The sequence below is a fragment of the Apis florea genome, unplaced genomic scaffold (assembly GCF_048593485.1).
Source record: "Apis florea isolate Af1SG1 unplaced genomic scaffold, ASM4859348v1 contig_2350_pilon, whole genome shotgun sequence".
Lineage (NCBI taxonomy): Eukaryota > Metazoa > Arthropoda > Insecta > Hymenoptera > Apidae > Apis > Apis florea.
This window is the reverse complement of record NW_028256565.1, coordinates 5375005-5386862: the sequence shown is the minus strand read 5'-3', so window position 1 is coordinate 5386862 and position 11858 is coordinate 5375005. Positions and strand designations below refer to the sequence as shown.

The 11858-nt window shown below is 27.3% G+C and overlaps 4 protein-coding genes across 5 annotated transcripts; 2 read left to right on the top strand and 2 right to left on the bottom strand.

Moving 5' to 3' along the window:
- The first annotated feature begins 10 nt into the window (after positions 1-10).
- Positions 11-1556, top strand: LOC100869644 (pre-mRNA-splicing factor ISY1 homolog). Its single transcript, XM_012490535.3, has 4 exons — positions 11-476; positions 544-566; positions 671-989; positions 1059-1556. Exons 1-4 carry the CDS (start codon positions 474-476, stop codon positions 1425-1427), a joined length of 714 nt encoding a protein of 237 aa, XP_012345989.2. The 5' UTR covers positions 11-473; the 3' UTR covers positions 1428-1556.
- Positions 1407-7874, bottom strand: Syt14 (Synaptotagmin 14). 2 transcript variants are annotated; one of them, XR_001112578.3, is made up of 9 exons: positions 7674-7859; positions 6336-6524; positions 6015-6149; positions 5875-5933; positions 5369-5539; positions 4978-5298; positions 4484-4867; positions 3805-4378; positions 1407-3549 (listed from the first exon to the last, which is right to left on the bottom strand). XR_001112578.3 is itself a non-coding variant. In XM_003696739.4 (8 exons), exons 1-8 carry the CDS (start codon positions 7705-7707, stop codon positions 4166-4168), a joined length of 1506 nt encoding a protein of 501 aa, XP_003696787.1. In that variant the 5' UTR covers positions 7708-7874; the 3' UTR covers positions 1796-4165. The 2 variants fall into 2 exon arrangements, 1 of the variants encoding a protein (XP_003696787.1); XM_003696739.4 differs by having other exon boundaries at positions 1796-4378; positions 7674-7874.
- A 131-nt stretch (positions 7875-8005) lies between these two features.
- On the top strand, positions 8006-10505 carry CLS (cardiolipin synthase). The gene is made up of 4 exons (XM_086904788.1): positions 8006-8887; positions 9312-9656; positions 9730-9987; positions 10055-10505. The coding sequence occupies exons 2-4, from the start codon at positions 9324-9326 to the stop codon at positions 10319-10321; spliced, it is 858 nt and encodes a 285-aa protein (XP_086760914.1). The 5' UTR covers positions 8006-8887; positions 9312-9323; the 3' UTR covers positions 10322-10505.
- CIA30 (complex I intermediate-associated protein 30) lies at positions 10352-11574 on the bottom strand. The gene is made up of 2 exons (XM_012490534.3): positions 11106-11574; positions 10352-11015 (listed from the first exon to the last, which is right to left on the bottom strand). The coding sequence occupies exons 1-2, from the start codon at positions 11453-11455 to the stop codon at positions 10496-10498; spliced, it is 870 nt and encodes a 289-aa protein (XP_012345988.2). The 5' UTR covers positions 11456-11574; the 3' UTR covers positions 10352-10495.
- Positions 11575-11858: the final 284 nt, after the last annotated feature.

Here is an 11858-nt window from a genome sequence, read left to right as displayed (position 1 = left end):
CTATTTCTGTCTTTCTCCTTGTTTTCATTATCTATTCTATAAATTTTATGCGCTTTTGTGTATTATGATTTAAATATTTACATATATATATATTATACATTTATATATATATAAAAATATTTATGTCATTCAGTTCATTAGAATTTTATTAGTTCATTTTTATTGATTCTTATAAACAGAACTACACGTGATAATTTCGTTGCTATGTATCATAATATAACCTTTATAGTACAACAAGATCATAACCTATAAATCATGTTATTTATTTGTCATCGATTACAAAATAATATAAAATTTGATATTTACATAATACAATACATAATGCAAACATTTAATAAAATTTAATAAAATTAAAAATAATAATATTGTTTGAAATATTGCAAATATTTCATAAATTGTATATATGTGAATATTGAAAAGATAGTGAATTATTTTATTAAATATTGTTATTTAAATAGTAATTTGTAAAAAAAATGGTAAGTTTTACATATATAAAATTAATTATATTTTTTTATTATTATATATTTATTTTTTTTTTTTTAGGCACGAAATGCAGAAAAAGCTATGTAAGTATGTCAAAAAGAAAACATTTTTTTCAATAGAATTTTTATAAAATATTTTTATAAAAATTTTTTTTATATATTTATTTTGAATATACATTTTTTAATAGGACCACTCTTGCTCGATGGAGAGCTGCACAAAGTAATGAAGGAGCTAGGAAAGAGCAAGAAAGAAGACCATATTTAGCATCTGAATGCAGAGATTTGCGAAAAGCAGAAAAATGGAGAATGCAAATAATTAGAGAAATTGCAAAAAAAGTTGCACAGATACAAAATGCAGGTTTAGGGGAATTTCGTATTCGAGATTTAAATGATGAAATCAATAAATTATTACGAGAAAAACGACATTGGGAAGCTCAAATCAAAGAATTAGGTGGGCCTGATTATTCTAGAGTCGGACCACGTATGTTAGATCATGAAGGTCGTGAGGTATAGTGTATTTTTATCTTAATAAATTGATTGAATTTATCTTTAATAAAAATTAATTATAACACCTAGGTACCTGGAAACCGTGGTTACAAATATTTTGGAGCAGCAAAAGAATTACCGGGTGTCAGAGAATTATTTGAGCAAGAACCACCACCTCCGCCCCGTAAAACACGCGCCGAATTAATGAAAGATATTGATGCCGATTATTACGGATACAGAGATGATGATGATGGAATTTTATTACCTTTGGAACAAAAAGCTGAACAGGAAGCACGAGAAAAAGCAGTACAAGAATGGCTAACACAAAATAAAAAAGAAACAGAGATCGAAGAAGAAATCGAAACAACTGCTCAAAAAGCAATACCATCGCAACAAGATATTCAGGAAGCATTACTTGCAAGAAAAAAACAAGAACTATTAGAGAAATATGTACTTTGATAGATTTTATTTTTAGTTTTTAATGTATTCAGTAACAACTATTTATAAGTTTATTTGTTTAATTGTATTAGAGTACATTTTTATAAAACGCGACAGATATAATAATAATCATTATTAATTTATAAGTAATAACATTGATTAAGATAATTATTTTGTGCAGTAGACGTTCAAACTTCAATTAATACTTATCGAGATAAAGTGCTGTAGATAAAATATAGATAAAAATCCAACATTAGTCTGTTTATAATCCTCGCGATTCTTGAGTTTTTATTTTTTTGTATTTTTTTTTTTTTTTTTTTTGTATCGACATTATAAGCACCGAACACTCGAGAAAGCGACACAATAGAATAAAACACCAGAGAACAAGATTGTAATGTCAGTATCTTTTCATTCCATACATTCATGCTCGTAGAACATTAGTAGTTAGATAAATAAAATTTAACTTCATACACTCTTTTTGTCTAATCAATATCTTAAATATCTTTAATCAAGCATTCTGCATTTCATCATCATTGAATCATCTCGCAAAAGCCAGTCATTTGCTCTAAAATAGTTCGATGCAATTACAACTATATCGTAACAAATCGGGAACAATCAAAGGCATAGAAATCACCCTGAAAAAGCCTTACTCATTAATTAAGTATCGTCATAAATATTTCGAAAACATTCTGTTTTTATCCACGTTACATTCGTTTTATCCGTGACGAGAGACCGAATATGCTTTTTCTACATTTTTCTCAAATCTCTCATCTCCGTTCAACATCGTGTTGTTTATAAACAGACTGTACAATATACGATTTATTTTACCAGGACTCAGAAGTAAAAAAAGTATCCTAATAATGCTAGCTAAAATCTTATTACGCTTAAAACTTTACTCAAAGTAGAAATTTGAATAATTCAATTGTATACTTTGTTATATATTCTTTTCTTCCATTATTTTTTTCTCGCTTCCTAAAAAGGTTAAGTTAGACGTATCAACAAACGGTCATCACTACAATATTATCGATTATTGATGATTATGCTAAATTTGAAAGCCCTAAAAATATTTTTTCGAAGAAAGCATCATAAAAAGAATTTTTGCATATTTTATAGAGAAAATTCATAATAAGTATTTATTTACTTATATTTGTATCAAAAGAACTTCTGAGTCCTTGCAATCGTGTTATATATTATCTAAATACGTAAACGAGAGAATAGTTCGAGCATGGATTAATCATTGATAATCATCTAAATATTATATAAAGCTTGAAAAAGTCAAGCATTAAACTATTCATAGTATCTGATATTTTTTATTCATTAATCAGTCGCCCATTTCATCAGTAACCAATTCCCACTAATATAAATGCGTGAAAAAAAACATTTCTATGTAATCTATACTCACAATAATATATATTACTAATTTATTAGTAATATTAACTCTACGATCACATCTGAATTTACAAGGTGTTTTATGAGTTTATTGTGCGTAGTTGAATTGTGAATCTGTTCTCATAATACATAATTCTTTTTATTTCATCGATTAACTATAACCCCTCGATGCTATTAATTGATTAACCGATATCTTGCATACACGAAATATTCATAATGTAGCGCTTACACATAATTATAAATATAGTTGTTAGTACATATATTGATTAACTGATATCAAATAACTTGGAAAAGTTATCATTGTTGACGTAACTTTTTGTTGTTTTAATATTATTCAATATTAAATAAATATATACATGTACGAAGAATATTAGATAGAAAAGAAATAAATAGACATAAATATATAAGAAATTAATATAACCTATTTGTTTATTTGGGAATTTGTTTTCTATTTCATACAAAGAGTAATAGTCGAAAATCGAACAAATGCAACAAGGGGTTAATTCTTTTTGCATATCAATCCATTCTCGAACCATATGATCAAAACACCAAGATTCGTAGTATCGAACGTATCGAACAAATAAGCACTGCAAATCGAATATTCCGTTGAAAGTATCGCGGAGTCGAGAGAGGAAAAGTTACGTTAGTTTAATTTAATTCGTCCAAAGGAGAACGACTAGAGGATCGCGATTCATAATGGGCTCTCGACTCGGCTGGGTATCCCACGACGATTCTCCGTCGATGGACACACGGCCTAAAAAGGGTGAAAGGCACAAAGTAAAAAATAAACGATTAAGGTGTTGCTCAGGCACATATCGAATCGAAGTCAGTTTCGCGGTCCATCTGGTAATGTATACATTCGACTTTTGGGACCGACGAAATGTATGTTTGCATATTTGTATGCGCGTGTAATTGAAATGTATTGTGCGTATATGTAGGTAAATACGTGTAAGTGTATGAATGTACACGCGTCGCGTTCTTTCTCTGTTTGTATATGTAATATACATACGTAATATGTATGTTGGAAACACCCTCAACTCCGTCCGCCGTATCAAAAAGGAATGTACTTGGTACATCGATAGAGTTTTGAACTCAGAGTTACCACATGCTAAATTATGACAGCTCTGATTCACAGGATCAACAGATCAATATATTGACTTCTTTATTCTGTTCGGGCAGTACAAACGGCATCCAATAAAACGCAGCCGCATTCATCTTGAAAAATTCAGTTGCTTTGCTACACGATCAGTCATATATCACGGTATGCAAGAATAACCGTAATCTGCACCGTGTTCCATTGATCAAACCATATCGTTATCGTTAACATGGAATGTTGTTTTGTAACAAAAATTCTTTCGTGATCGTATGTTTCAAGGACGTAGCAACGAGTGCCAACGTTGAACTTGCGTCGGTTGCCTTGCTGCACGCATATCATTCCAATGTTGAAGCTCCTCCGAGCCGGAACTGTTTAAGCCCAAACTGAGCCAACCGATCATTTCTCTTCCTTTTCTTCCCATTCCGCCTCTTCGTCGATTATAAACCGATAAAAAGAGTGTTACATCTCCAAGTTGGAATAGTGCAACCTAAACAAAATATTAAATTATATTAATTTCGAGAAAAGAAAAAAATATATTTATAAATTTTTTTATTTAATTATGTAATATAGCAATAATTAGCAATAAACATACTTGAAATATAAATGTTTCCTTATAAAGAGGATTCGGCTGAGCACGTTTCAAACCAGTTTTTGATCGTTCCATTTCATGACCATTACTATCCACAAGAGAAAGTTTAACATATGTATCAGGTGGTTTCGTGTCATTCCCACCACCACCACGAAAATGAGATCCTTTGATTATCTCTACCGATAAACGTCCGGTCGTTCCATTATAAGCCAAACCTATTAAAATCTCCGCTACACTTCCACCCTTCATACTACTGCCATAAGGAGGTATAGTATGCGATGTGTAAGTTGGTACACGTGCAGTAGGTGATGCATATGATTGAACTGATTGTTGTGATCCCGTAGAATCGCTGCGAGTCAAACTACTAGTTGTTCCCCAATCTTGAACCTTAAAGATTACATTTATTTTAATATACTTTGTTCAGAATTTATGGATAAAATAAAATATAACTAATATGTATAAATAATATAAATGTGACAATTATATAAGTATTTTACCGAAGAAAAAGGTGGAGGTTGTAGCGTTAACCAAAGTGTAGTTTCAAGCTGAAGATTAATTTGATCGAAAGAAACTCTCGCTTCGCCTAGCAATCTCTCTCTACGCATTCTTCCACCCCATAAATATACTCTTAAGCGTACACCCATGGCATTTACATCCTCCGGATTTACTCGTGGAAGTAAAAAACTCTCCATGTATTGTGGAGATGTACCCTGGCGTACCCGAGTTTTGCGTCGTTGTTTCTTCGATGGTAATAATACTAGTCGAACTTGACTACCTCCTATACCTTCAGGATAATTTCGGCCTTGCAATACATGAACCTATGAAAACACAAATCTATCAGCTATCATCAAATTATAAATGAATTTTATAAATGAAATTCATACAAACCGTCATCTCACGCATCGGTGCATCATATAGAAAAGCGACTTCCAAACTACCCACTTCTTCGGTGATAGTACCCATTGTTGTAATAACGTCATTAGTAGTTGAACCATTTTGCTCCACTTCTACTTCTTGTTCTCTACTGTCAAGACCGGAAGCTCCCACTTCTACCACGCACTATATGCCAAACAAAATTATTGCTTCATAGAAATCAAAATCAATAACAAACAATAGATAAACAAGTTAAAAAATTTATTAAATTTTTTATTATATTTTTCCTTTCTTATTTAAAAATTATTTATTTGGAAAACATACTAAATAAATTTTAGACATTGAGCTAATATAAAAACAAATATAAAAACAAATAAATCATCAAAAAATTTTATGTGCTTAGAATATTGTGTGATAGGATATCCGGAAAATTCAAATTCCGATTGATTATTTGTATGACAACTACATAGATCAAAAAAATGAAATTCGAACATACATAAAACATGTCTTTTTTCACTCACTTGTTGTTGATCATTGGACGAGTGTTCTTCTGTGCAGCTGCTAGAAGTGGTGCCAGCATCTAAAATATTGATATATGATCAATTAGGAATGAACAAAATAAATGAAAAAGGAAAAAAATAAAAAAAAGATGGAAACTAACCCAGGATAGTCGGTCCATCCTCTGCTTGGATAGTTAAAGTATCCGGCGGTGGATGAGAATGAGAATTCAACCGACGAAGGACATCCTCTTCCGAATCGGAACTAGTCTCTGGATCCGAATAGGAAAATGCCTTCCCTGCCGAGTTTCATTTTCAAATCGAATATTAAACCCAATATTCATTTAGGCTCGTATAATTTCAGGTACAAAGTAGTTGATAACGATCTTTGAAAGGACTGGGATCATCGCGCCTGTTCTGGATTGTTATATTTTCCAAAAAAATGTCAACATTAAAAGCGTAGGATCAGTCATGCATTAACCTACCTATGTTCTTTGTAATTTGAGAAGTGGAGCCATTATTAGATTCGCAAAGAGGCACGCAAACGCCGCCGAAAAGTGTGGTCGTGGACGGCGGAATAAGGCACCATTTGCGTGATAGGTACAGGAAAAGAGCCAACAGAAGAACCACAAAACCAGCAACAGCACCCAGAAATGCTGTTGCTTCCACCGGTACTGTAAGTTGATCGATTTGTGAGAACAACTAGTTGATATAAATTATTGGTTATTTATCGTTTGACAAATGATCGATCATAAACGATCATGAAAACAAGTTAAAAAAACAAGAAATGAAAGAAAAAAACGGACATAACGCGCATTGAAAGAAAAATGTGACAGCACGAACCGGAAGAAAGATTTCATAGATGTAAAAAACATGATTAAAAAGGGCACGTTCAAAGCAAAAGTTATTTATTGACCACAGAGAAAGGCGTTCACCCATACACCGATTAAATCTTTCTCCCGACCGGCGATTGTACGTGTAGTCGATGTATCGAACGCGTTATAACAGCAGCGACACATTACGTCGTAATGACCTGGAATAATTAACTATCACTTCACTTATCACGCAACCACTACTATATTAAATAGTGAATATCTATAATGATTCGCGATATCGAGATCTTATAAAATTTCTTGATTCTAATAATTTTTGTCGAAAATATCAGAACTTGTATTTAAAAGAAATAAATATTAAAAAATTATACATACTTGTACTATTTATTAATAATTCATGTACATTTATTAAAAAATTGTTTTCCAAATTACCATATTTTCGATCTCTACATATCATTAAAATTATCATTAATTTTCTTTCATGAAAAAAAGCGAATAAATAATAATAAAATATTATTCAAGATAGTGAATTTTGAAATAATCTTAATTTGCGCAATGCGGAAGCCATGGCATACATTCACATTCGAATCATTTTCGATTAATCAAAGTGAAAGATATACATATTCTACATATGTAGAACGTTTTCTATTATCAGAATCTAACAATATATTAAAAGATAGTTGCTATATCATAATCAATTTTTATTAAAAATTAAATATATCAAAATTTAAGTCTATTAGAAATATGTATATAATGTATATAATGCATGTATATATTTAATTAAGAAAGATACAACAAAAAGAATATAAAAGGAAAAGCACATTTCATTTAATTTGCTAACTTTTATTGCGAATGAATACTTATTCAATCATTCAATTTCTTTTCACAATTATCAATATTTTGAGGTTAACATCTCATTATAAAAATTTACATTTGAACAATTAAATTCAGGAAGAATAGTAGATAATAAATAGAAGATAGTGGACTTACCCGCCAGAAAATGGTCTGATCCTGCCAGAATCATGCTTGCCTTTATATCGCATTAAACTCTTCTTACGTCGTTTTGTCGACAAGCCATAGTACGTCTTTTACAAATGATGAATTCATTATCTATATGATTCGAAACTATTTAGAACTCATGGTTGATCACGATCAACAAAAAGCGTGGTTATGAGACAGACGAATAATAATACGTAGGCGGAGATGTACACAGCACTCTGTTGCTTGTCGAGTCGTGCGCCTGCAATACTTCGACCAGTTATACGCATGCGTTTCGCGGGCATACATTCTTACAACGAAAATTTCTTTCGACAGGGATTCTCATTTTGAAATAATTTCTTTAATATGAAGTTTGTAGTTTTTTTATATTATATATTTAATTAAAACATTATTACATTTATCAATAATTATTATATTTAAATTATATCTATTTTTTATTTTAAAAAAAATATATTATATTCTGAATTTAATATATCTTAAATAAAAAAATTCTGAATGAAATAAATTTTTTTTATTTTACTTCTTTTAATATATAAATCTTATTCATCAATTATTAAATAAATATTTTTATTATATTCTTAATCATATCGTACAATATATGATTAAATTCATATATGTTATTTAAAAAGTAAACTGATAATTATAAAAAAACTAAATATTACATCGTTTATAAAATAATTGCAAAAATAATTTAAAAAATTTAAAGTTTTAAAAAAAAATATAAATTATATCTTATTATAATAAATATTGTCTATAGTTATTGTATTTTATAATATGAATTATTTGAGCGTAAATATTAAAAAACAATGATGGTTCTCATCATCAATAATCAATATATTATAAACATATAAGAATTTGTCTATTAAGAAAACAGAAACACTTCACGAAATTATTTTTCTTATCCTTTTGTTATTATGTATTTTAAATAATTGGCACATTGACTTTTTAATACATATACTATTAATTGAATTAGAATTAATATAAGACTGTAATACAACAATTTGTTAATGAAATTAATTTTAGTTAACCAATATGAATATTATTTAACTCGTTCAAGACTAACTTGACTTAAATATGAAATAGAAAAATTATGATTAAATATGATAGAATTAATCACATAATTAATTTTTTTTTAATCTTTTGAAAAACAATACTTTTAATTTTTCTTCGGTACATATTAAAATATAACAAATTTAACTTGACAGGTAAGTTTTATGTTATTCAATAACATAACCTCGAAAATAGAATTTTATTTTTATATATTCAATAAATTTTTTACTATAAAATTTATTATAAAATATTTTAACATATGATATATGTAATGTATATATATATGTATATATATATATATATATAACGTACTTCATTTTATTTCTTTATTAACAATTTTAATTTTAATATTTTTAATTTAACTATATGTATAATATATTAACTTTTAATTTAACAGCTTGTTTTTAAATAATTTTATTAGAAATAATATTATATAATATTATTATATTAAAATATTTATTAATATAATATAATATAATATTTATTCATACTTATACATTATGTATTTACATTTTTTAATAAAATATAAATAAACATATTAATATTTATAATATCTTCTTTTCCATTAAATTATCTTAGGAATAAATAATTATGAATTACTTTACAATATTATGCTTGAAACAATCTACAATTTCAAATAAATATTGGTTGGAAAAATATTTAAAACAATATTTAATTTATCATGCAAAAATATATTCTACTGGAATTACTAATTATCATAAAAATTATATTAAGAAGGAAAATATTAGTAGAAAAAAACATAATATTTCAAAAACAATGCTTCAAGGTATCAAACAAACTAAACGCAAAGTAGAAATAATTATTGAGAAAGAAAATATTTGGACAGTACCAAATTTTCTTTGTATGAGCAGAATTTTAACATCCCCATACTTAAGTTACTTAATTTTATCACAAGATTATCAGGTAAAATATGTTTATATGATGTTTATATAATATATGTTTATTATTTTTTATATTTATGATTTGTTTGTTACAGATAGCATTGTGGTTATTAGTATTTGCAGGATTTAGTGATCTAGCTGATGGATGGATTGCACGTACATGGTCATCACAAGCTTCTAAGCTTGGTACTTTTCTAGATCCAGTTGCAGATAAATTACTTGTAGGTACACTATTCCTATCTTTGGCTTGGGTAGGATTGGTTCCTATTCCTTTAACATGTCTTGTTATTACACGAGATATTGTCTTGATATCTGCTGCTTCATACATAAGATATAAATCTTTACCTTCTCCAGTATGTATATATTGTTAAATTATATATAAGTATTTAAATGATTGTTTATTTATAAAATATATTTCAGAAAACTTTTGCAAGATATTTTAATCCTACATATGCAACAGCACAATTAGCTCCAACATCCATAAGTAAAATCAATACTGCTATTCAATTATCTTTTGTTGCTGGAACATTGGCTGCACCTATATTTCATTTTGTAAATCATCCAATTTTAATAGCTTCCTGTTACATAACAGCATTAACGACATTAGCAGGAGGTTTAAGTTATTTAATATCAAAAAATACATATAAATTCTTAAGAAAAAAAACTTCATCAAAAACATCTTTTTAAGCATATATGTTAATAATCATAACAATAAACTAATGTATATAAATTTATTATTTACTTTATTTAAATATTAAGTATTTACTTATTTAAATAAATTACATATTTACTACATAAATAAAATTAATAAAAAAAATTATTCTTATTTTATAATTATCTGATAAATAAAAAGATTATTATTTAATTTCTATTTACATCGTATAATTCATATGCAAAATTTTCAGAAATATTTGTATTATAACAAACTCCAATATAATCAATTTCTAATTTAAAAGGACCTGATATTTTATCAGCAATTGTAATACCAAAATTTGTAACAATATTTTCAACTAAAGGATATTGATTTTCATTAATTTGTCCTTTCTTACAAAGCACAAATTTTGAAAAAGGAATTCTAACTATTTGCCAATGTGGACCACCTCTTGTATACATAAAATAATGATAAATATAATTTTTAATTATATCTAATTTTTCGTTTTTTTGTAAAATATTTAACATATAAGTTCTACCATCTCCTCTAATTCGTAATACAATTTCATTATATTGAGTCCAATCATATGTATCTATTCGACGAAAAGATTTGAATTTTGGAATTGTAGTGATATTGCAGTAACCACTATCTGTTGTTTTGCCATCTTTCATTGGACAAGTATTTAATATACCATGAAATATTCCACTACCATAAGATGACAATTCTAACCTAAAAACAAAAAAAGCATTTTTTTATACTAATTTACTTACATTTTTTTCAAAATGTGATAGCATATAAAATAAAATACTATGTAATTACTTAGCACTTGAATAACCATGATTATAATCACTGTCAGAATTTACAATCCATTGATCCATCGACTTTTGAGTTCCATCAAACTTCCATACAATATCAATTTCATTTACTGTAAATTTATGTGGATATATTGAGTAACCCTGCAGTGCTTCCTGTATAAATAATTTACACTCATCTTTATATGTACGACATACTCTTTCTATTTTTTGGAAAAAGCTGAGATTTTTAAAATCATCATGTATTATTCTATCGTACACCGGTTGATCCGATTTATAATCTCCATGAAATGTTCTTTTAATGACTAAAGAATTTCTAAAATATGATTTTAATAAACGAAAAATACTTTTTTCCATACTTTTTTTTCACACGATTAAATTATAAATTATAACTTTTTTTTGATTGATATTGTAACTTTGTTGATCATGCTACAATGTATTATATACGAAAAATTCGATCAGTGTGATAGGATTATTACAATATAATTTGTATAAGAATTATAATATAAATATAATTTTAAATTTGATTAAAGATTAGTTTTTATATTTTTATATATATTAGTTTTTTTCATTATTATTCTCTTTAATAATTACATATTAAAAATTTTTTTTAATTTTCTTAATTATTTTGATATACGAAAATGTAATATAAATTAATTAAAAGTATAAATTTTATAAATACTTGTTACTAATAAGAAAAAATTAATATTTATTAGTCAAATAAAATATAATTTAACCTTTATGTATGTATTTTTATATT

Excerpts from the sequence above, each read along its gene's own strand:
- CIA30 (XM_012490534.3), bottom strand. The coding sequence starts at position 11,455 with ATGGAAAAAAGTATTTTTCGTTTATTAAAATCATATTTTAGAAATTCT. Across the intron at positions 11,016-11,105 it reads CATGGTTATTCAAGTGCTAA|GTTAGAATTGTCATCTTATG; the intron begins GTAATTACATAG and ends TTTTGTTTTTAG.
- CLS (XM_086904788.1), top strand. The coding sequence starts at position 9,324 with ATGAATTACTTTACAATATTATGCTTGAAACAATCTACAATTTCAAAT. Across the intron at positions 9,657-9,729 it reads TTTTATCACAAGATTATCAG|ATAGCATTGTGGTTATTAGT; the intron begins GTAAAATATGTT and ends TGTTTGTTACAG. Across the intron at positions 9,988-10,054 it reads ATAAATCTTTACCTTCTCCA|AAAACTTTTGCAAGATATTT; the intron begins GTATGTATATAT and ends AATATATTTCAG.
- Syt14 (XM_003696739.4), bottom strand. The coding sequence starts at position 7,707 with ATGATTCTGGCAGGATCAGACCATTTTCTGGCGG. Across the intron at positions 4,868-4,977 it reads AACCTCCACCTTTTTCTTCG|GTTCAAGATTGGGGAACAAC; the intron begins GTAAAATACTTA and ends GTAATCTTTAAG. Across the intron at positions 4,379-4,483 it reads AGGAAACATTTATATTTCAA|GTTGCACTATTCCAACTTGG; the intron begins GTATGTTTATTG and ends TATTTTGTTTAG.
- LOC100869644 (XM_012490535.3), top strand. Across the intron at positions 567-670 it reads CGAAATGCAGAAAAAGCTAT|GACCACTCTTGCTCGATGGA; the intron begins GTAAGTATGTCA and ends ATTTTTTAATAG. Across the intron at positions 990-1,058 it reads TAGATCATGAAGGTCGTGAG|GTACCTGGAAACCGTGGTTA; the intron begins GTATAGTGTATT and ends TATAACACCTAG.